The sequence below is a fragment of the Rhineura floridana genome, chromosome 14 (genome assembly GCF_030035675.1).
Source record: "Rhineura floridana isolate rRhiFlo1 chromosome 14, rRhiFlo1.hap2, whole genome shotgun sequence".
NCBI lineage: Eukaryota > Metazoa > Chordata > Lepidosauria > Squamata > Rhineuridae > Rhineura > Rhineura floridana.
The window spans coordinates 34,560,189-34,582,804 of record NC_084493.1 but is presented as its reverse complement, the minus strand read 5'-3'; the positions used below and the strand labels follow the sequence as shown (position 1 = coordinate 34,582,804).

Below are 22,616 nucleotides of genomic sequence, written 5' to 3'. Positions count from 1 at the left end.
GAATAAAAATTATTGTAAAAAAAAAAAAAGGAAGCATCAGAATGGTATGAGGGGTATTTTCAATTTAATATTGCGGAATGCAAAAAATCCATGCTGTCTGTAGTATAATGGCTGTATAATACCCAGGGTTGAATAATGAACCAATAAAATATGTTACTGTTAGACAATATGAACCAGACTACATAATTTATTTGTCAGTAAGGAACAATACAATGCTTGTTGTTTTTTAAACAAGGGTTTTCCTAAATGAGGACTTTTACCTAAATGAGTCCACAGTATCACTCTAGATATCAGAGTATGACTTTCAAGAAAATGACTAGTTTTACTTTGAAAGTACATTGATTTTGCTTCCTATGGTCAACATTGGTTGGTTAGGCCATTCTTTGGTAGAGTAGCAAAAGGTTACATCTTGTCATGTACTGGCATGTCATGTCATCATGTTGCTCCTAAACCTGAGTGTGATGCAACAATGGGAATGCAACAGTGTGACAAATAATGTTACCATGAGATAAAGGTCATGGTGTAGTGTTGTGCTGTCAAGATTGTCATATCAGTTAGGAAGCAGTCAGTGTGGACAGCCAGCTCACTCTTTTAATATGAGAAGTGGCCGTCTGGGAATTACACTGGGAATAGTATTCATCTTTCTCCTGATGATTGCTGTCATTGCTATACTTAGAAAAGATTCCCTAATGCGGCTCTATAGAAGTCTGGTGAATCTGCCCTCTCTGGCAAAACAGACATCAGGAGTTGATTCTGGGGAAGACTGTAGAGAGCCAGATAGACCCTGTGATAAAAGCAGTACTACTTTGGAAGAGACAAATTACAGTAGTCATCACATTTCAGTGGACATGGAAGAAAACCTGGAATCCAATGCAAGCAGAACATCCAGGCATGGATGAGCTAAATACAATAAGAATAAGAATATAAGCCTGTGGGAAAGGCCTGTTTTAAAATTTCAGTAATCCTTACAACCCTCTTTGTATATGGGACTATAACTGTGGAACTCCTTTTGAATTGACTTATGCTCATGCCCCTTCAGTACAGGTCCAGAGTGACCTTTCTCTTCTCTGGTGTCTTTAACTGGGAACACAAATAGTGTGTGTATATTTCAAATAATATGTACACATTTCTGATGTGGTGACTATATCTGCTGTATCTTAATTTACTCTTTTTGTGTGTGTGTCACTTTGTAAGGGTGTAGTCTAAAAAGCAGTTTGAAAGTACTTTAAATAACTAAATTATTGTCCCAGAATTATAGAGGTGAGTCTGAAGCTGATAGCAAGTTAATTTCCTAAAGCCACCTAGTGTGTATATGGCTGAGATCTGAATGAGAGAATCCCTGAATTTTAGCTTATACTTTTAGTGGTGCAGGGTTTAGTGGTGCATTGAACTACATGATTTAATAGAATTCTTAAAGGCCTGCTGTGACATGTTTGCAAAAGAGCTTGAGGATGAAATCATTCATAAGTCATCTATGACTTAGATGCTACAGTTGAGACAGTTCAGTCAGTGAATGTGTCCAGAACACCATCTGGTCCAGTTTTATGGGTTGAATTTAAGTTATTATAACTTGAGGATATAGACGTTTCTTGGAGGGATGTGGTCAACCACTTATGAACTTGATTGTTGCGTTTCTTGACTGATAATTTCTAACAAGGGGAGACTGGCTGGCTGGGCCCAGGGCTGTGGAGTCAGTACGCCAGACCTTCAACTCCGACTCCTCTATTTTTCTACTGTCCGACTCCGATTCTGACTCCTTCATAAATGGCAAATGTATATTAACTAGTAATAACAAATTTACTGTAGTAAAATGGTAGCACAAGGCATTTCATCACCACCATGTGAATCCAGAGCTAGGAAAAGTTACTTTTTTGAACTACAACTCCCACGAGCCCAATCCCTGGGGCTGATGGATGATTTCAGGCCCAGTTTTGACACAGAAACTGCCTTGGTCACCCTGATGGATGACCTGTACATGGAGAGACAGGGCAGTGTAACTCAGCTGATTCTTATGGGACCTCTTGAAGGCTTTTAGTACCATTAACCTTTTAGTCCAGCTATGTGACTTGATAGTTGGGGGCACAGTGATATCCCCATGACCAGGACAGCAGGTAGTTTGGGAACAGTTGTGTAGACCCCTTGCAACCTCACCTTTACTGGGATAGCCTGACTATAGTGACCTTTTCTTTGGTAACATCCCATTTGGACTACTATAATATGTTGTACATGGGGCTGCCTTGAAGATGGTTCAGAAGCTGCATTTAGTTCAAAATACAGCAGCTAGTATTTGGTAGAAGGGAACATATCTCACCAGTTTTAAAAGATCTATGCTGGCTGCCAATTTGTTTTCAAGCTCAACTCAACTTAAACCCTAACCTTTAAAGCCCTTCACAGTTTAGGACACAGTACCTTTAGGAATGGCTTCTTCTGCATCATTGAGACTTAAGATCTTCCATTGTGATCCTTCTCAGATTTATGCATTTATGACATTTATATCCTACATTTCCTCCAAGGAGCTCAAGGTGACTTACATGAGCAACTAAAACTGCAATCCAGTACACACTTACCTGGGAGTAAATCCTTTTTAAACTAATGGAGCTTACTTCACAGTAGACATGCATTGGATTGCATCCTAAGAGAGCAATAAGAGAGAGAGAGGACTATTTTCATTAATAGCTCCACAATTACAGAATTCTCTCTCAAGAAAGTTTGTTTGGTGCCTATGTTGATGTCCTTTGGATGCCAGATCAAGATATTCTTCTCTTCTCAGGCATTTTACATGAAATGTTTTTTTTTTTAGATCTGTGGGAAAATAAAACTTTATTGTAAACACTATAATTGAGTCTTCTGTTCTGCTGCCTGAATTGATTTGAAGTTCTGGTGAATTTGGAAAGGTTTTTAATTGTATTTTTTGTAGTATTTTAATTTTGTAATAATATAATATTGTAATTTCTTATTGTGAACAGCTCTGGAATATATATGTATGAAGTGTGGTATACAAATAAATAAAAATACTTGACCACTACGCTTATAATTTGTCAATATTTTACCAACGTAAAATAAAATTACACCACAAGAATGCTTCTTGTTATTTGTTAGTAAACATCTTTTCAAAAATAGGCTGTGCACTAAAGCCAGCTGCTAAAGTGTATGCATTCTATACAGTTATAGAATTGCATGCCAGTGTGGAATCTGGCAAAGATTTTGACAGCTTGATAGTATCAGTCTTCATTGTATTTTTAAAGCAAATCTCTGGATCTTGTTGGTATGGAAAAGTTTAGAAACACTTGGGGGGTAGTTGGTGATACCTCAGAAACCAGAGGAGGAGGCTGCACAGCAAGGCTACAGTGGACAGTGGCTACAGCTATATACCTTGGACCTGCTTCATAGTCCCAGTTTTTGGAAAGCTTCATGTTTAGGAAAGAGCATAACAGTAGTGAAAAATACGCACATTTTAAAGCTGTTAGTTAATAAATGTATTTGCAGAACTTTCTTTGGCACAGAACACACAGAGCTCAAAATAAACCAAAATGTTTACTGAATTTGTTCTGCTTTTAACTGAATGATTGCTTTTCCTTTTCTTTAAATCAGGAGACCACTCATATGCATGCTTATTGATTTTATGAGCATTTATTTTTGCAGTTTGTTTTTGACCTATCAATAAAATATGTAGTGGGGTGGAAGGTGTAGAATGTGTGCATTGATTGGTTTCAGTTTGATAAGAATTGGCTAGGAATGGAAAAACCACAGTAACTGTGCAGTAAGAGCTTTCAGTATTATAACTGTCAGTTTTAATGTTTCTGTATACCAAACTTAGGAAGTTGACCGCACCTTTCCATAGCTTTATCTATAGAATTATTTTGTTACTTTATTTCTCTCTCTTCATAGATGGATGTCTTGTAGCCTGTTGCCAAATCCTACCACTGCTGCACATCCAGCAGCACTTCTACATGATCACATGACTCTTGATATGGACGCGGTCCTGTCAGACTTTGTTCGGTCCACAGGGGCAGAACCGGGTCTGGCAAGAGACTTGCTTGAAGGTAAGCTCTAGGCTCACAGACCTCATGAAATGGTTTCCTCCTGTCCATTCTCTGCGGAAGCATTCTTCTTATATATACTCCTGTCCCCATGATGCAGGACTTTTCTTAATGTGATCAAGATGGGAGTTGGACTTTTATGAAGGATAGTTTTGGGGGTTAATTCTGGTATCTCAGATATGAACCATCAGGGTCAGGAAGGTTGTTGGTGTATTTTTTCATCTTGCTTGAGGAAAGTATGGTATGCTGTATTATGTTATAGGTTTCCTGATAAAAATATTATTTAGAAGATTTAGCATCAATGGGTTTCACTGGTCTGCAGTGTCTGAATGGCTGTTCCTGTTCATTGCAGTGGGGTTTGCGCAGAACTTTTAATTGGGTTGCATTAGTAGTAAGTAGTGGTAGACAAACCTGGATTCCCATAGGGAATATCTTGGGTTGACCTCAATACAGGGACTCCACTTTTGACTGCTACAGGAACTGTAAATAGGAAGTGTATCAGGCCCCTAAGATGCCACCATAAGAGGATGGTGGACTATATTCAGCTTGATTTGGCTCAGGATATGCAAACCTGGACTACCCATGTTGTGCACAAATACACATTAATATTCAAAATTAATATACTAACATATAATCTGTTATAATCAGTATAAATTATTTAGCAATATAGGGTAATGAGAAAACAGTTAAATCTATAGGAGAAAGAAAGAAAGAAAGATAAAATAAACAATATGGTCCTAATGAATGTATTGAGATATTTAACTTAAAAACATTATAACCAAATTATTTCTGTAGAGTGTTCTTGCACTGCAATCCAACCCAAAGTGCAATAAATTAGATTTAAGTTTGCACAGCTGAAATGCAGTCTGGAATAACTCAGTCCTTTGGTGAATGCAAAGGTTCCCTTTGGCCCTATATGCACTTGTAAATCTTCTGTAGAGTTCTTGTGGTATTGGTCCTTTGAATCTAGTTATAACCCCTTGTGTTTTGTAATGAAAGCCACATTCTAACCAATTTACTGGAAAAAAGTGATATTGCAACATTTTTTTAAATAAAACCAAATATTGTTTTTAAATGGCAAAAAGAGCACATTCGTCAAAATCAGTGAATGATACACTTGTTCTTTTTTTGTGCTAAGCCATCTGTATCAGAACTATACCACCACCTGCTCCTTGGAATAATTATCACCCACCTCCAGCTTGATATATTGTTTAATAGAGGTAGGTACAATTTGCCACTTGTATAAACTACAGGGGAGCCAAAATGAGCACCGTCTGGTGGACTGACTTGGCATTAGTTAATACCTAGGTAATCCATCTCGGTATACTCTCCAGTGAGCATGCATTTAATAGGGACAGGCTCTGTTTTCCACCAACGGGTGGTGTATAGTACCCCAACATTGGAGTCATTTTGCTAGGTAACTGGATGGTACAGAAGTCTTTTCTTTCTTGAGAAATGGATGTTAAAACGTGGCAAATGGGTGCTGAATTTGAACATATGAACATGTTAGAGAAATCAGAGGAATGAGACATTATATCATAATCAAAATGTACACATTTGTAACATAGTGTTGTGAAATGTATGTTTTTGAATTTTTGAGAAAAGTATAGTATGAAATGTATGTCAAAATTTCTTTGCCACGAAATACCTCTGGATCTAAAAAAGTGTTTCGTGTGTTTGGTTTGCTCACAACCATAGTTGTGAACTGCATGTTCACTTACAAGCCATCAATTAAGGACTGTCATTATTCTGCTTTACCAACATAACTGCTTGTTTTCGCCTAATTGATATAGATAGAAGCATCCACTCATTGAACTAAAAATTGTGTTAACTTTCCTGCAGATTAGTATTTCTCCTTCTTAGTCAAGATAAATTTAAAGTCCAAGCCCCATGGTTATTTTCATAACCTGCCATCTGAAGAATCTGGGGATATAATTTCCATAGAATTTGTCTAATTTGGAGCCAAAAGAATTTAACATTACTGAAATAGGTCTTAATATAGTAAATGATTAATCAAAACACTAGGTATATTATGTGTGCCACAAAATTATCAGATAAGTACAAAATGTGTTTTTCTTCCCTGCCTTTATAAATGAAAATACACCACTTAACATATTTGGCAAAAACCTCTGAGTGGTTTAAATCTGATAAAATTGTTCAGGTAAAATAGGTGAGACAGAACATTATACTTCTATTTTTTCTCTCTCTTAGAATCATAGAATAGTAGAGTTGGAAGGGACTTATAAGGCCATGGAATCTAGCCCCCTGTTCAATGAAGGAATCCAAATTAAAGCATACCCAACAGGTGGATATCCTTCTGCCTCTTAAATGTATCTAGTATTGGAGAGCCTACCACCTACCTAGGTAATTGGTTCCATTGTCATATCACTCTAACAGTTAGGACATTTTTCCTGATCAGTCGAAATCCTATAACTTGAGCCCATTTTTCCATGTCCTGTATTTTGGGATGATCGAGAACAGATCCTGTTCCTTCTCTGTGTGACAGCCTTTCATATCTTAAAGTGCAGTGTCCAAAACTGGATGCAGTATTCAAGATGAGGCCTAACTGGTGCCGAATAGAGGGAAATGAACGTTTCACACAATTTCAAAACTATATTCTGTTAATGCAGGCTAAAATAGAATTTGCTTTTTTTGCAGCCACATCACATTGTTGGCTCATATTCAGCTTGTGATCAACAACAATCACAAGATCCTTCTCTCATGTAGTATTGCTGAGCCAAGTATCCCCCATCTTATAACTATGCATTTGATTTCTTTTTCCTAGGTATAGAACTTTACACTTATCCCTGTTAAATTCCATTCTGTTATTTTCAGCCCAATGCTCGTATATCTTGATCCCTTTGAATTTTGTTTCTGTCTTCCAGGGTATTAGCTATCCTTCCCAATTTTGTATCATCTGCAAATTTGATAAGCATTCCTTGCACCTCCTCATCTAAGTCATTAATAAAAATGTTCAAGAGCACTAGGCCCAGGACCAAACCTTGCAAGTGCCCCACTCTTTACCTCCCCCCAGTTTGAGAAGGAACCATTTATAAGCAGTCTTAGAGTACGATTCTGTAGCCAACTGTAGATCCACCTGATATTTGTTCCATCCAGCCCACATTTAGCTAGCTTGCTAATCAGAATATCGTGGGTCAGTTTGTCAAAAGCTTTGCTCAAGTCAAGATGTATTATGTCCACAGCATTCCCACAATCTACCAGGGAGGTTACCTGATCAAAAAATGAGATAAGATTAGTGTGGCAGGATTTCTTCTTGACAAATCCATGTTGACTTCTAGCAATCACTACATTGTTTTCAAGGTGCTTACAGATTGACTGCTCCAGAATTTTCCCAGGGATCGATGTCAGGATCACTGGTCTGTAGTTCCCAGGTTCCTCCTTTTTGCCCTTTTTTTAAGATAGTGCCCTTTTCACTATCAGCAATAGCATATGTTTTGTTTGAAATTGTATGTTCATTCCATTCAAATACCCTGCATGGTAATTTGGGAATAAATGCAATTTGAAATTGCAGTGAATTTTTGTTGCTGTTTATCAAGGCTTTGCGTGTGTTTTTATAAAGTTGTATATGTTCATTTAAAATATTTTTTATTTTAAAATATGTTGCCCAAATGTTGTTGTTTTTACTCTTAACTTGAGTTATTTGGATGGTTTAGGGTTGGCATTGGGGAGATCAGGGTTCTTGTCTCTTTAATAGCTGTGTGGCAGACAGAAATTAAATATTAATTAAATTAAGCCTTTTCTAGTATGGAAATACAATTATGGGGAAAGCTTTGCCTGTTGACATTCTGTCAGACATATTACTGTCATATGGAGCTTCCTGAGCTGAGTGCTGAAGAGGAGGCATCACTGTATACAGGTGGAACACTTAAAACCAGAGTCCAAATCCCCTGGCATCAGCCAGGCTCTCTTCAGTGGTTAAAAGTAGTTTACTTATATCTCCTTCCTTTCATTTTCTTCAAAAATTGTTAAAAGTTGTTAATGTTGCTGTAACCTGCCGTGGGACCTTCCGGTGAACGGCAGGCAATAAATATTATCATCATCATATTTGTTGATGTGATGAATAAAAAGTGACATTAAATTCTTCATTTTGTATTTTTTCAATTAATTTCAAAATTACAACAATTAGCATTTGGGGCGGTCGCAAAAATTGTTGAGGCTACAAAAGGGGTCCCATATTCATAAAGGTTGGAAACAACAGATCTAGAGTTAAGATATTTCCAGATGGAAATGAAACTAACATTTAAATAATGTTGACTTGAAAAGCAACTTAATTGCCAGACAACAGCCAGCTTTTTAGACAGTGCCATTTAAAAGAAATGTCAGCATCTAAGCTTGTCTTATGGATTACCTCATTGTCAGCCTGTTTATGAAGATGGTGTTCTCAAGAGCATGTGTTGAAGGAGTCTGGTGATTTCTGATTGTCCTTTGGAAGACTGTTAAGTGCTTTCATCCTTCTGGTGTAAATGATGCTCTAGTTCAGTAGAAAAAAATGAGAGGCATTCTGCTTTGATGAAAACTAGTCATCATCATCTGGTTTGAGAGCCAAGAATTACTCATATGTCTTTTACCCTGAATGATTTTTAAGATAGAGATAGCTAATCCCATGGTAGATGATATGAGGAGGGCGTGGGATAGGGGCGAATGCACCTTCCTTGTCCTCCTTGATCTCTCAGCGGCTTTCGATACCGTTGACCACGTTATCCTCCTGGACTGCCTGAAGAGGTTAGGCATGGGGGGCACTGTATTGCAGTGGTTCCATTCCTTCCTCTCTGGTAGGTACCAAAGAGTGGCATTGGAGGATGAGGTATCGGATCCTTGGCCTCTCACTTGTGGGGTGCCACAGGATTCCATCCTCTCCCCGATGCTGTTCAACATCTATATAAAGCCGCTGGGGGCAATCATCAGGAGATTTGGGCTGCAATGTCATCAGTATGCGGATGACACGCAGCTCTATCTCTCATTTAAATCTTCACCGAGGTTGGCTGTAGAAACCCTGTCCCAAGTGCCTGGAGTCGGTGAGTGGCTGGATGGGAAGGAATAAGCTGAAGCTGAACCCTGACAAAACCGAGGTACTGTTTGTGGGAGACAAGGGAAGGCTGGGGGATGTGGACCTGGTGCTCAATGGGGTACGATTGCCCCTGAAAGACCAGGTCCGCAGCCTGGGGGTCATTCTTGACTCCCAGCTGTCCACGGAGGCTCAAGTCTCGGCTGTGAGCCGGGCGGCGCTGTATCAACTCCATCTGATACGGAGGCTGCGCCCCTACCTTCCCAACCATCTGCTCCCACCGGTGGTACATGCCCTGGTCACCTCTCACCTAGACTACTGTAATGCGCTCTACGTGGGGTTACCCTTGAAAACGGTCCGGAAGCTGCAACTGGTACAGAATGCGGTGGCTTGTCTGATTAAAGGCAGCCACCGGCAAGATCACATCACTCCAGTGCTGAAGGAGTTGCACTGGCTACCGGTTGTTTACCGGGCCCAATTCAAGGTGTTGGTTTTGACCTTTAAAACCCTACACGGTTTTAGCCCAGTCTATCTGAAGGAGCGCCTCCAGCATCGTCAGGGATGCCACTCAACAAGATCAGCCTCAGAAGACCTTCTCTCGATCCCACCGGTTAAAACAGACTGGTGAGGACTAGAGAGGGGGCTTTTTCAATAGTGGCCCCCACCCTGTGGAACTCTCTCCCAAATTATCTCCGCTATGCCCCTTCTATGATGAGCTTCCGCCGGGCCTTGAAGACCTGGCTCTTCAGGCAGGCTTTTGGAGTGGGTTAGGTTTTTATTGTTATGGTTTTAAATTTTAACGTTTTAATGTATTGTTTTTTATCTTGTACGTCGCCCAGAGTGGCTGGACAACCAGCCAGATGGGGGCTAATAAATTCAATAAATAAATAAATACAGCTCTTTACATAAGCTTACTGTTCCACTGAGTAACAATACTATTTGAGTTCTTTACTTAGAAATAGCAAAGCTTCCACTGTGATAAAAACCAAGTGTCGTTGTTGTTTAAATATTTATAAATACCCATTTTTTAAAAAAACAAAAAAATGTCTCCCAAGGTAGCTGACTGATGACGTAGACATCAGAGTATTTTTCAGCTCTTCTATCATTTCTTGTAGAGTTCCATTCACATCATTAAGAACATTGATTTTAATACAATTTTTTGAGAAGACACACATTTTTGGTTAAGTACTTTTGTAGCATCACTCCCTATCAATATAGACTCTAGAAATACTTTGCTCAAATATAAACTTGCTTTATTAGTCTTAATGAAAGGGTCTAGTTCCTGTTTTGTCCTGTCCTGTGTGCAACAGTAAAAATACTCCATGCATTTCCTGCCCATGGCTAGCTTCTAATCTTTCTGTGTGACTGCTGATATACAGCAGAAACAAACTTAGAAATTTCAACAGGAAGTGGTAGGAAGTGGGGTAACTCACTAATAGATGCAAGCAAATGAGAGAAAACACTGTGTTTTCTGCTTCCCACCTCCATGATCACAGGATCACAAAGTTGGGAGTGGGCAAGCTTATAGCCCCCTCTCACCCCAACCACATAGAGAGGAATTTACTTTGCTAGGGACAAAACAATTTAGAAGGTCCATCCTCCCTCCAACTTCATTAGCTAGTCTTAGAAGTCAACTTTCTTTTTCAGTAAGAGAAAGTATTTATTGAGCATTTTAGTGATCCCCCCCTTCTAAAATGTTGCCATGGAGACAAACAGGGTTTCCTCTGCTGTTGCCATCAGAGATAAATAGTGTACTTCACGGAATTTGCATTTCAGGCGGCTTGTTTTTAGCTATGTCACAGAAATCCAAAATTAGATTATTTTGCAACACAAATAACATTACTGTACAAGACATTAATGATCACAACTCATCAACAACTGCGACAATATTCAGCACACATTTTTTCTTGGAGGATTGCTTAAGCTAACAACTCTGCCACTTGGTGTTAAACAAAAATATACAAAATATACATCCCATGGAACCATCTCTAGTACAAGGCCCACTGAAATGAAGCAGACTTATGCAATACTTCCTACATCAGTTGTGCCTAATTAGAATGTCTGAGACCTGCACAACCCCTACAAAACAGCAAACTCCAGTGTAATGGAAGCAGCAGCCTCTTGTATGCTGGAACGCTGTGTGTAGTGCCCTCTACATTAATCTCCATGAAAGTCAACTATTGGTTTTATATCCAGGTACATATTAAGATTTTATTTATTTATTTATTTAATTATACTTGTATACCGCCCCATAGCCGAAGCAATCTGGGCGATTTACAGTAACTAAAAACATTAAAACAAATACAATTTAAAACAGATCTTATAAAAACAATTTTAAATTTTTAAATTGTGTTTTAAACAGTATAAAACACATGCTAAAATGCCTGGGAGAAGAGGAAAGTATTGACCTGGTGCCAAAAAGATGACAATGTTGGCACCAGGCACACCTTGTCAGTAAGATGATTCCATAACTTGGGGGCCACCACTGAGAAGGCCCTCTCCCTTGTTGCCAGACTCCCAGCTTCCCTTGGAGTAGGGACCCGGAGGAGGGCCTTTGATCTTGAACGTAGTGTATGGGTGGGTTTGTATCGAGAGAGGCATTCCATCGGGTATTGTGGTCCCAAGGCTTTATAGGTCAAAACCAGCACCTTGATTCGGAAACATACAGGCAGCCAGTGCAAGCGGGCTAGAATTGGTTTTATATGTTTGGACCATCTGGTCCCTGTTACCAATCTGGTCGCTGCATTTTGCACAAGCTGCAGTTTCCAAACCATCTTCAAAGGCAGCCCCACATAGAGTGCATTGCAGTAATCTAATTTGGAGGTCACCAGAGCATGGACAACTGAAGCCAGGTTATCCCTGTCCAGATAGGGACGTAGTTGGGCCACCAACCAAAGCTGGTAGAACGCACTCTGTGCCACCGAGGCTGCCTGAGCCTCAAGTGACAGAGATGATTCTAGGAGAACCCCCAAGCTACGAACCTGCTCTTTCAGGGGGAGTGCAACCCCATCCAGGACAGGTTGGACATCCACCATCTGGTCAGAAAAACCACCCACTAGCAGCATCTCAGTCTTGTCTAGATTGAGTCTCAGTTTATTAGCCCTCATCCAATCCATTGTCGCAGCCAGGCACCGGTTCAGCACATTGACAGCCTCACCTGAAGAGAATGAAAAGGAGAAATAGATCTGTGTGTCATCAGCATACTGATGGCAACGCACTCCAAAGCTCTGGATGACCGCACCCAATGGTTTCATGTAGATGTTGAACAGCATGGGGGACAGAACTGACCCCTGCGGAACCCCATACTGGAGAGTCCAGGGTGCCGAGCAATGTTCCCCAAGCACCACCTTCTGGAGGCGACCTGCCAAGTAGGAGCAGAACCACTGCAATACAGTACCTCCCACTCCCAACTCAGCCAGTCTCCCCAGAAGGATACCCAGGTCGATGGTATCGAAAGCCGCTGAGAGATCAAGGAGAATCAGCAGAGTCACGCTCCCCCTGTCTCTCTTCCGACAAAGGTCATCATACAGGGCGACCAAGGCTGTTTCTGTGCCAAAACCAGGCCTGAAACCCGACTGAAATGGATCCAGATAATCGGTCTCATCCAAGAGTGTCTGGAGCTGGCCCGCAACCACTCGTGCAAGGACCTTGCCCAGGAATGGAACATTTGCTACCGGCCTATATTTATTAAGATTTTCTGGGTCCAGGGAGGGTCTCTTCAGGAGTGGTCTCACTACCGCCTCTTTCAGGCAGCCAGGGACCACCCCCTCTCGCAGAGAGGCATTAATCACCTCCCTGGCCCAGCCGGCTGTTCCATCCCTGCTAGCTTTTATTAGCCAAGAAAGGCAAGGATCCAGCACAGAAGTGGTTGCACAAACCTGTCCAAGCACCTTGTCAACATCCTCAAGCTGCACTAACTGAAACTCATCTAAGAAATCGGGACAAGGCTGTGCTCTGGATACCTCGCTTGATTCATCTGCTGTAACACTGGAGTCTAAGTCCTGGTGGATGCTAAAGATTATTGCTATAGGGCGGTTTAAAAATGCAATTAAATAAATAAAATAATAAATAAATAAATCCTGAAAGTGCCTAGCAAATTCATTACAGCGGGCCTCAGATGGTTCTACCTTGTTCCTGGGGCCAGAGTGTAATAGCGCCCAGACAATTCTAAAGAGCTCCGCTGGGTGGCAGAGTGATGATTCGATAGTGGCAGCAAAATACTGTTTTTTTGCTGCCCTTACGGCCCCTAAATACAGCTTACCATAGGCACTTACCAGTATATAATTGCGTCCCCCAGGAGTTCGTCTCCATCTGCACTTAAGCCGTCTCCGATATTGTTTCATCGCTCTCAGCTCTGGGGTATACCATGGAGCCGTACGAGCTCTACACAGGAGAGGGTGCTCAAGAGCAATCATGTCAACCGCCCGGGTCATTTCTGTATTTCACAGTTCAACCAGGGTTTCGACAGGAGCGCCAGCCCTATCAGCCGGAAAACTCTCCAGAGCCCTTTGGAAACCATCCGGATCCATTAGTCTCTGGGGGCGGACCAACTTAATAGGTCCCCCACCCTTGCAGAGGGGAAAAGCTGCTGTGAGTCTAAACTTCAGCAAGCAGTGATCTGTCCATGACAGAGGGACTGATGTAAGGCCCCTCACATTCAGATCACCAACTCCATGTCCAATTGCAAAAACCAAATCAAGAGTATGCCCTGCTACATGTGTTGGGCCAATGGCATATTGGGACAGTCCCATGGTTGTCATGGAAACCATGAAATCCTGAGCTGCCCCGGATAAGGTGGCCTCGGCATTAATGTTGACATCCCCCAGAACCAACAGTCTGGGGGATCTCACAGTACACCCGAGACCACCTCAGTCAGCTCAGCTAGGGAGTCTGTTGGGCAGCGGGGTGGGTGGTACACCAACAGAATCCCCAGTCTGTCCCGTTGACCCAACATAAGGTACAAACACTCCAGACCAGCAGTCACATGGACAGGATGCTTGCAGAGGGAGATGGAGCTCCTATAGACCACAGCAACACCCCCTCCCCGACCCTCAGGTCTACCCTGATGCTGGACCAGGTACCCTGGTGGACATAGCTGGGAGAGACTGACTCCTCCCTGCTCACCCACCCAGGTCTCAGTTATACATGCCAGATCGGCTGCCTCATCCACAATTAAATCATGAATGAGGGAGATCTCATTATTCACCGATCTGGCATTTAGGAACAGCATCTGGAGGCCTGAGAGCTGGCTGATAGGGCAACCAACAAACCTGCAGGTGTGGGGAGGACTGGAACAAGGCACAGCCGTTAACTGCCTGGGCCGTGTTCCCCTAACCTGGCAAGTCCTCCTCACAACGCCATATCTCCCTCTACCCGTCACTACACTATAGCATTTATTTATTTTTAAAGAAATTATCTGCAACATTAAACAAGATTTTGTGAAGTTTTTTTTATTCTTACTGAATCTACCAATAGCCAACATCTTTTTTTAACATGTCTCCTGCTGCAGTCCCAGTTTCATCTTTCATGCTTATCTACAGCTCATTGCATTTCACAATTACTGACTGCATTGTGCAGCACTAATGTGACTGATCTGTTGAGTCAGCCATACTAATTATTTCCAATTAATTTGCTAGTGCAGGACTGTTTCCTGACTCCTAACTGAGCAGAGCAAAGGGAGCTGTGTCACCTGGTCCAGAGGAGATACAAGCAAGCCAGCTCTCAGAGAGAGAATGAACAGGGAGAGCTAACAGGAGTTTAGCAGAAGAGGGGTAGGAAGGAAGAGACAGACAAAGAGAGCTCTGAAGCCGTGTGCTGTGACCGTGTGCTCTGAAGGGCTCCATAGCAGCTTGATTGGAAGTGATGTGGCCTGATAGCTGCTGAGTGCAACAGGAGCAGCTGTGTGTGCTGGGAGTTTTCTGTTTCCTGACTCCTGACTGAGCAGAGCAAAGGGAGTTGTATCAGCTGGCCCAGAGGAGATACAACCTCTCCCAGGAGTTTGGCAGAGGAGTTCAGCAAGGGAGGTCAAAGGGGAGGTCCTTTAAAAAAATTCCCTTGTATGGTGCACCACATACCAGTGGGATTTTCCCATTTACCCTGAAGGAGGACAGGACACAGCACAGGCCATTCCAATACAAGTAGAAAGAAAGAAACAAAAGACAGTAGAGACTATGGATGGGAAGGACATTCCAGTGGTGGTGACCTACAAGGTGTGTGCAATGTTTGATTTCTTGCTTGAGAATAACATGGCAACATGACGTGCAACATGTCCAAGCTGTTGGAAGAAAAAGTGAAGGGCCTAGAACGGTGGGTGGCCACACTGAAGAGTATAAGAGATGATGAAGAGTTTTTAGATAGTACACTGAACAACAGCAGCAAAGAGAAGTATAGGAGGTGGAAGAACAGCAGCATGTTGAAGCAGAAGAGGAGACTGTTGTGGAGAGCAACAATTAAGTGGAGGAAACTCCGTGGAGAAGGGTGACTGGTCAGAAGAGCTAGAAGAAGCCCTTCACCAATGGCACTACAGAACCACTTCCAGACACTTGAGAATGAGACTAGAGGATAGTTTGCAGGGGGAGAATTGCAGGAGACCACACGTGACAGCGAGTGAGAGGTTGAAGCTCAGTCAAGCAGAGGCAATGGAACTGCACCCTATGACAAGAAGAGAAGAGTAAGACTGGTGGGAGACTCCCTACTGTGTGGGAAGTATACCATGAAGATCCATGGACTCACCAGGTATGCTGTCTCCCTGGAGGATGGATTAGAGATGTGATGGAAGGGTTGCTATCACTCATAAAGCCCAGACAGATACCCCTTCCTTCTCATCCATGTGGGAACAAATGATACTGCAAACCAGACCTACAAAAAAATCATGTCAGACTTTAAAGCTCTAGGAAAGAAACTCAAGGACTTTGGGGCCCAGATAGTTTTCTCGTCCATTGTTCCAGTACTTAGAAGAGGAGTAGAAAGGGAAAGAAAAATACTCCAGGTGAATAACTGGCTACGAAGGTGGTACCAACGCAAGGGATTTGGATTCTGAGACCATGAGCTATGCTTCCTGGAAGATGGACTGCTGGCAAGTGATGGGTTGTACCTCACAAGGACTGGGAAGAATGGTTTGGGCCACAGCATGGAGAAATTCATCAGGAGAGCTTTATACTGAATCCTAAGGGGGAGGGAAGTATAAACTTCGCAGTAATGACTAGCAAAGGCTTGTACACAGTAAGAGAAACTGAGGGAATGGCTCTAATGGGGCCAAGTAATAATCTTCATAAAAATGTAGTAAGGAAACCAGGCCGTAAATCACATGGTCTTCAATGACTGTATACTAATGCCCAGAATATGGTAAAAACAGGACGAACTTGAACTCTTAATACAGGAGAGTAAATACAACTTGATACATATAACTGAAACTTGGTGGGATGACTCCCATGTTAATGACTTAAATGAGGAGATGCAAGGAATGCTTATCACATTTGCAGATGATACAAAATTGGGAGGGATAGCTAATACCTGGGAAGACAAAAACAAAATTCAAAGGGATCTGGATAGACTGGAGCATTGGATTGAAAACAACAGAATGGAATTTAACAGGGATAAGTGCAAGGTTCTACACCTAGGAAGAAGAAACCAAGTGCACAGTTATAAGATGGGAGATACTTGGCTTAGCAATACTACATATGAGAAGGATCTTGGGATTGTTACTGATCACAAGCTGAATATGAGCCAACAATGTGATGTGGCTGCAAAAAGGCAAATGCTATTTTAACCTGCATTAACAGAAGTATAGTTTCCAAGTTGTGTGAAGTACACTAGTTCCCCCCTATTCGGCATTGGTGAGGCCTCATCCTGAGTACTGCACCCAGTTTTGCCCACTGCACTTTAAGAAGGATGCAGACAAACTGAAACAGGTTCAGAGGAGAGCAACAAGGATGATCATGGGACTGGAAACAAAGCCCTATGAGGAGAGACTGAAAGAACTGGGCATGTTTAGCCTGGAGAAAAGAAGACTGAGGGCAGATATGATAGCACTCTTCAAGTACTTGAAAGGTTGTCACACAAAGGAGGGCCAGAATTTCTTCTCAATCGTCCCAGAGTGCAGGACACAGAATAATGGGCTCAAGTTACAGGAAGCCAGATTTTGGCTGAACATCGGGAAAAATTTGCTAACTGTGAGAGCGGTACGACAATGGAACTGTTTAGCTGGGGAGGTGGTGGGCTCTGCAACACTGGAGGCATTCAAGAAGCAGCTGGACAATCCCAAGAACCTTATCGCATGTAGTATTACTGAGCAAAGATTCCCCCGTCAAATAACTGTGCACTTGGTTTCTTTTTCCTAGCGGCAGAACTTTGCACGTATCCCCATTAAATTTCATTCTGTTGTTTTCAGGCCAGTGCTCCAGCCTATCAAGATTACTTGGAATTTTGTTTCTATCATCCAGGGTATTAAAAGGAGAGAAAACATTTTAAGAGAATTCTCAAAAAAAAAAAAACCCCTCAGACTTTTCAGAAGCGTTCTCTATAGCATGGGACAATCCAGCCTGTGAGAGAGCCGGCAGTGGTAGAGAAGCTGTCATTTGCTGGTTTTCCTTCTGTTCCCCATCCCACCCCTTGCCCACCTTTACAATTTTAAAATATTTTTGGGGGATAGGGAGAGCAGCAGTCAAAGTTTTCCTCCATTATCAACAGGAACCCTACGACTTTTAATTCCCCCCCCCTTCTGGTTAGTCAGAAAGAACAGCTGGTCTAGCACAGTGGGGTGGAGAGCCTGGCTAGGAGTCCAGAGTCTGTGAGTTCAAATCCCCGCTCGTGTCTCCTGGGTGTCAAGGGCCAGCTAAAGATCACCCCCACAGGGAGTGGCTCGGGGGTTATGTGCCCTGCCACCTGTGCAGCTGTGGGCAAGCTGCATAGTCCCAAGGAGCCCAGTTGCCCCCCAGCTGGCAGTTGCGGACCAGGAAGGGGCTGGCTTGTGCAGCTGTGTCAAGCTGAGCAGGCGCTAGCCAGCTGGGGAGGACTAGCATCAGAGGGAGGCCATGGTAAACCCCCTTTGAACACCACTTACCATGAAAACCCAATTCACAGGGTAGCCATAAGTTGGGATAGACTTGAAGGCAGTCCATTAGTCAGAAAGAATCAGTAAATACACTTTCCAGAGACAGCTCAAAAGTCTTCATTACAGAGTGAAGCTTCTTACACCACCCTTTAATTTAACTCTAGAAACTGTAGTATCTTGAATGGCACTAGAATACCACCAAGTGGATTATTATCCACCAATAGCTTGAAGGACCACCTTGACGATGTCCTAATGCCTCACAGAAACATCACTCAGGTGAGTACCAATGGTACCATTTGTTGTTGTTTGATCAGTGAGTCAGGAAGCGGTAAAACATTCAACTATGGTTTACATCCGCAGGAAGAGAATACAAGCATCCCTTTGCTTTATCCTGCTGTTTTCCTCTCTTACAACTTGATCAGTTTGTGAAAATGTGGGAAAGTTAATGTAGAAAAACTAAGAGATGAGAGGGCTGCCAATCAAACTCTTATTATCCAAGGCGAAATTTGGAGGGGTGTGGGTGGGCTCAGCTTGTATAACATCTCAGATTTCCAAACACTCCTATTTCCAGAATTCTTCTCCATGCTAGAACCTAGACATTTGAAAATATTTTCTTAGTCCTTTGGAGGGCTAACACTTAAACATTTGACACAGGTTCTTAAAACAAAGTACAATTGTTGGCCTTATAGGCCCCTTCCCACTCTATTATTCTAATTGTGTGAAGCAAATGTGCACATAATTATGTTATATTTCCTATTATAAACAGAAGATTTAGCATAATTATGTGCACATGTACTGGGCTGGAGCAACTCCCCTATGAAGATAGGTTATAACGTTTAGCACTTTTTAGTTTATAAAAATGGTGAATGAGGGGGAACATGATAGAGGTGTATAAAATGATGCATGGTATGGAGGAAGAGAGAAGTTTGTCTCCCTCTGTCATAATACAAGAATTCAAGGCCATCCAATGAAACGGAAAGATTCAAGACAAAAGGAAGTTGTTATTCACACAGTACATAATTAGACTAAGGAATTTGTGACCTCAAGTTTTAGCGATGGCCACCAATTGAATGGCTTTGAAAGGATTTAGACAAATTCATGGAGGATACAGCTATCAATGGCTATGTACTCTTGGGTCATTAGTGGTATGCCTCTGAAAACCAATAGCTGGGAATAACAAATAGGGAGAGTGCTACTGAACGAATGTCCTGCTTGCAGGCTTCCCATAGGCATCTGGTAGGTTGCTGTGAGAACAGGATATTGTATTAGATGGGCGTTGGTCTGATCCAGCAGGGCTCATCGTATGTTCTTTTAAAAAATTAAATTTTAGTGGGCCATGATACTTTCTTTGGCCAATGTATGCATTTTCCATTCCTTCCAAAACTTAGGTTAGAGGACAGATACCAAATTATCAAACATGCATAGATTTGGCATGCACACTAGATTCAGTGTCAAATCCTATGATGTTTCCTGGTGTTAGGTGGTTGGAATAAAGCCTCAACTCTCAAAGTTGTGCAAGGCTCTGATGCCATTTGTATTTGGCTTTCTCCCTCCTCCTGTTCCTAAGCAGGCCTCTAATGTGCAGATTTTGCTCTCACACTTTATTTAAATTAGAAAATAAAACCCTTTGGATTTTTTGGGCTTGCTTGTGTGCCATATGGGAACAACTGCTTTTAATTCTCTCATCCCCTTCTTATTTTTTGTCATTTGATAATAGTCATTTAGCTGTGGCGTTTTAGTTGTGCAATAGCTAATTAAAGTGTGGAGAGACTTCTAGTTGTTGTATTCTGCCCTCACAACAGGATGGGTTGTATGTTCAAAATAGATTTGGTCAAAATATTTTGGAGAGCAGAAGTCTGATTTAGATCTGAACAATTAAGAGAGGATGATGTTATAATTAGCACTTTACTGTTGCCTTTTTATCAGTAGTAATCAAAGAACAGAAGAATAAGGAGCTGATGTGATTGTGATTTATGTGTAAAGTTTATCTTGAGTGAATGAAGCTATTTTCATATTATAATAAAACAACTAAAGAGTTATATAAAAGTTATAACTCGGGGTAAGACATAAATTGATAAATTCAGATTAAATATAATATCCTAAATGTTGCCCTCTTTATTCTATTTCACATCCTTTGGAAGGCATTTTACAAGCACATATATAATTTATTAATACATTTTACATTAAACTTTCTACATCATTACGTTTGGGACACTGATCAGCTATCCAGTCAAAGATTGCCAGTGGGCTATCATTTTGTCATGTTCAAATTTTTTATGGAGTACTGAAGATCCATGTTCTTCCCTGGTATAGTAGCAGCCTGTTTTTATTGCACCATAATAAATTGTGTCATCTGATAGAACTGACTTGACAAAATTTGATCAACATTTGACTTGTCTATCAGCTATTTTTATAGTCAGATGTCTAACTACTGCCTATGTGATTTCATAGACTTGCTAAATTTAGAACTTCTGTAGCTGACATCTGTAAAGACAGGGCTTCCATACTCACTTGGTACTCCAGTTCAGAAGAGGGATTCTGATACTTAACAGGGAGATAATGGCTGAACCTCCACAAACAGATAAGTGTTTTGGTGTGCAGACACAACATCGCACTTTCCCCCCTCAGATCAATTAATCTAGAAGAATTGTCACCCATTGGTACCAAACACCAAATGCTTCCATCAACAAGCATGTATGTGGAAGTTGTTTTCACTGCTCTTACTGTGTCTGTTTTTAGGCAAAAATTGGGATTTGACTGCTGCCCTGAGTGACTATGAGCAGCTTAGACAGGTTCATACAGCCAATCTGCCACAAGTGTTCAACGAAGGGAAGTATCCCAAGCAGCAGCAGGAAACAGATCCTTCCCAACAGGTGAACAAGAATGAACGGCCATCTCTTCAAAGACAAGAAGATGTTGCTCAAGGTAAAGTGCTTGTACCTCAGAGCTCTGATTAGCAAACAGCTTCTGTTGGCTGCTCTATAGGCAGCAGACATTAGAAGAGACTAAGATGTGGCTCACAAGAACATGCAATATCCAACTAGTTTGTCAAAAGCCTGTCATGTGTTGCCTTAGATCAGATTGATTAGAGGCCTTATAGTTGTGAGTTGTTATTATCTGTGATGTGGCTTGGCTTATTTGCTTGAGTGATGCAGAATTATCAGTACTGTAAGTCCCATGGTACTTGCACCATATTGGTTTCTGCTCTCTGCTTTCTGACCTGTAATCTGAATTCTGTGGGTCAACCTACTTTGGGGTAGGGCAAGTTGATTTTTGGCCATCTTGTCAGGATGGGGCTGTGGTTGATGACTTTCTGGTGGTCCCTTATAGTTTTTGATTGGGGTGGAATTGTAACTCAAGAAGAAGGAGGGTCCCCACAAATTATCTGAGGCACCCAACACATTACATCATATTGTGGTTTCTTGCAGGTTATCATTCAGCCTTAAGCATGCAAGCCAAACAAACATATGACAAAAAATGAGGCATTCTGACGCCTGCTTCACTCTGTTTAATTGTGTATGTGTGTCTATATTGATCATCTTTTGATTAAAATAAATTTTGAAAGTTTGTTTTATAATTATTTCCACTGTTTTCTGTTACCTTGACATAAGTAAACAGTTAAATTCTGAGAACGCAAGGTAATAATAACTAGGTAGGATGGGCCCACTCGAAATTCTGTCTTGCCCTTGATATATCTTTGTAGATCTAGCATTGGCAATAGACAAGTTTGGCAAAAATGTAGATAGTAGGTTTTCATATTGATAGACACAAATTGTAAGATAGGGCTCTCTTTTCCAAAGAAATTGTGGCCATAAAAACTCAAAACTATCTGTCTAAGACTAGTGCTTTACAGAGCAATCCAAATGCTGAGGAGCCGGCAGAAGGGAGGCTGGTGGAGGAGGAACATGGGATCCTCCTCCTGCTTGGGATCCGCCACACTGGCTGAACGCCAACTATTGGGAGCCTCACACACATGCCAGCTGGGAAGCGCCGGCTCCTACGAATCAACCTCCCAGGAAGTAGGCGCTCCCTATACAGCAGTTACAATTTTTTACTCTACTGGCCTTTTGGCATTGCCAAGGATCTACGGGATCCAACTCACCCCAGCCCAGCAGCCCATACTCTGATATGCATAAAATCTTACAAAATTATTTAAACCCACGTCTTAAAAAAACTGGGGAAGAAAGAGAAGAGAGATTTTCTAAACCCTTCTGAAGAGAAGAGTTCACATGGTGTTGCAAAGATAAGAAATGGAGAAGTGGAAACAGAACTGGAGCAAGTGAGTGCCACATTGAGGAGATCACCACAGCAAGGGGTTAGTCTGTGCTAGCTTAAGGCATTATAGAATCATAGAATAGTAGAGTTGGAAGGGGCCTATAAGGCCATCAAGTCCAACCCCCTGCTCAATGCAGGAATCATTGAGTATAGTAGGATTCCCAAATGGCAACCAAGATCTGAGGGCACATAACCAATTCTTTGGCTGCCATTGGTTCATCTG

General features: G+C 41.7%; 1 protein-coding gene across 11 annotated transcripts in view; it reads left to right on the top strand.

The window, feature by feature from the left end:
• OTUD7A (OTU deubiquitinase 7A) overlaps positions 1-22,616 on the top strand; it is a 194,960-nt gene that overhangs the window by 91,725 nt on the left and 80,619 nt on the right. For all 11 annotated transcript variants that reach the window (XM_061595097.1, XM_061595096.1, XM_061595092.1 and 8 more), the window contains 2 exons: positions 3,889-4,043; positions 20,858-21,043. In XM_061595097.1, coding sequence (XP_061451081.1) covers positions 3,893-4,043; positions 20,858-21,043 — 337 coding nt within the window. In that variant the 5' untranslated portion in view covers positions 3,889-3,892. The remainder of the gene's footprint in view (positions 1-3,888; positions 4,044-20,857; positions 21,044-22,616) is intronic.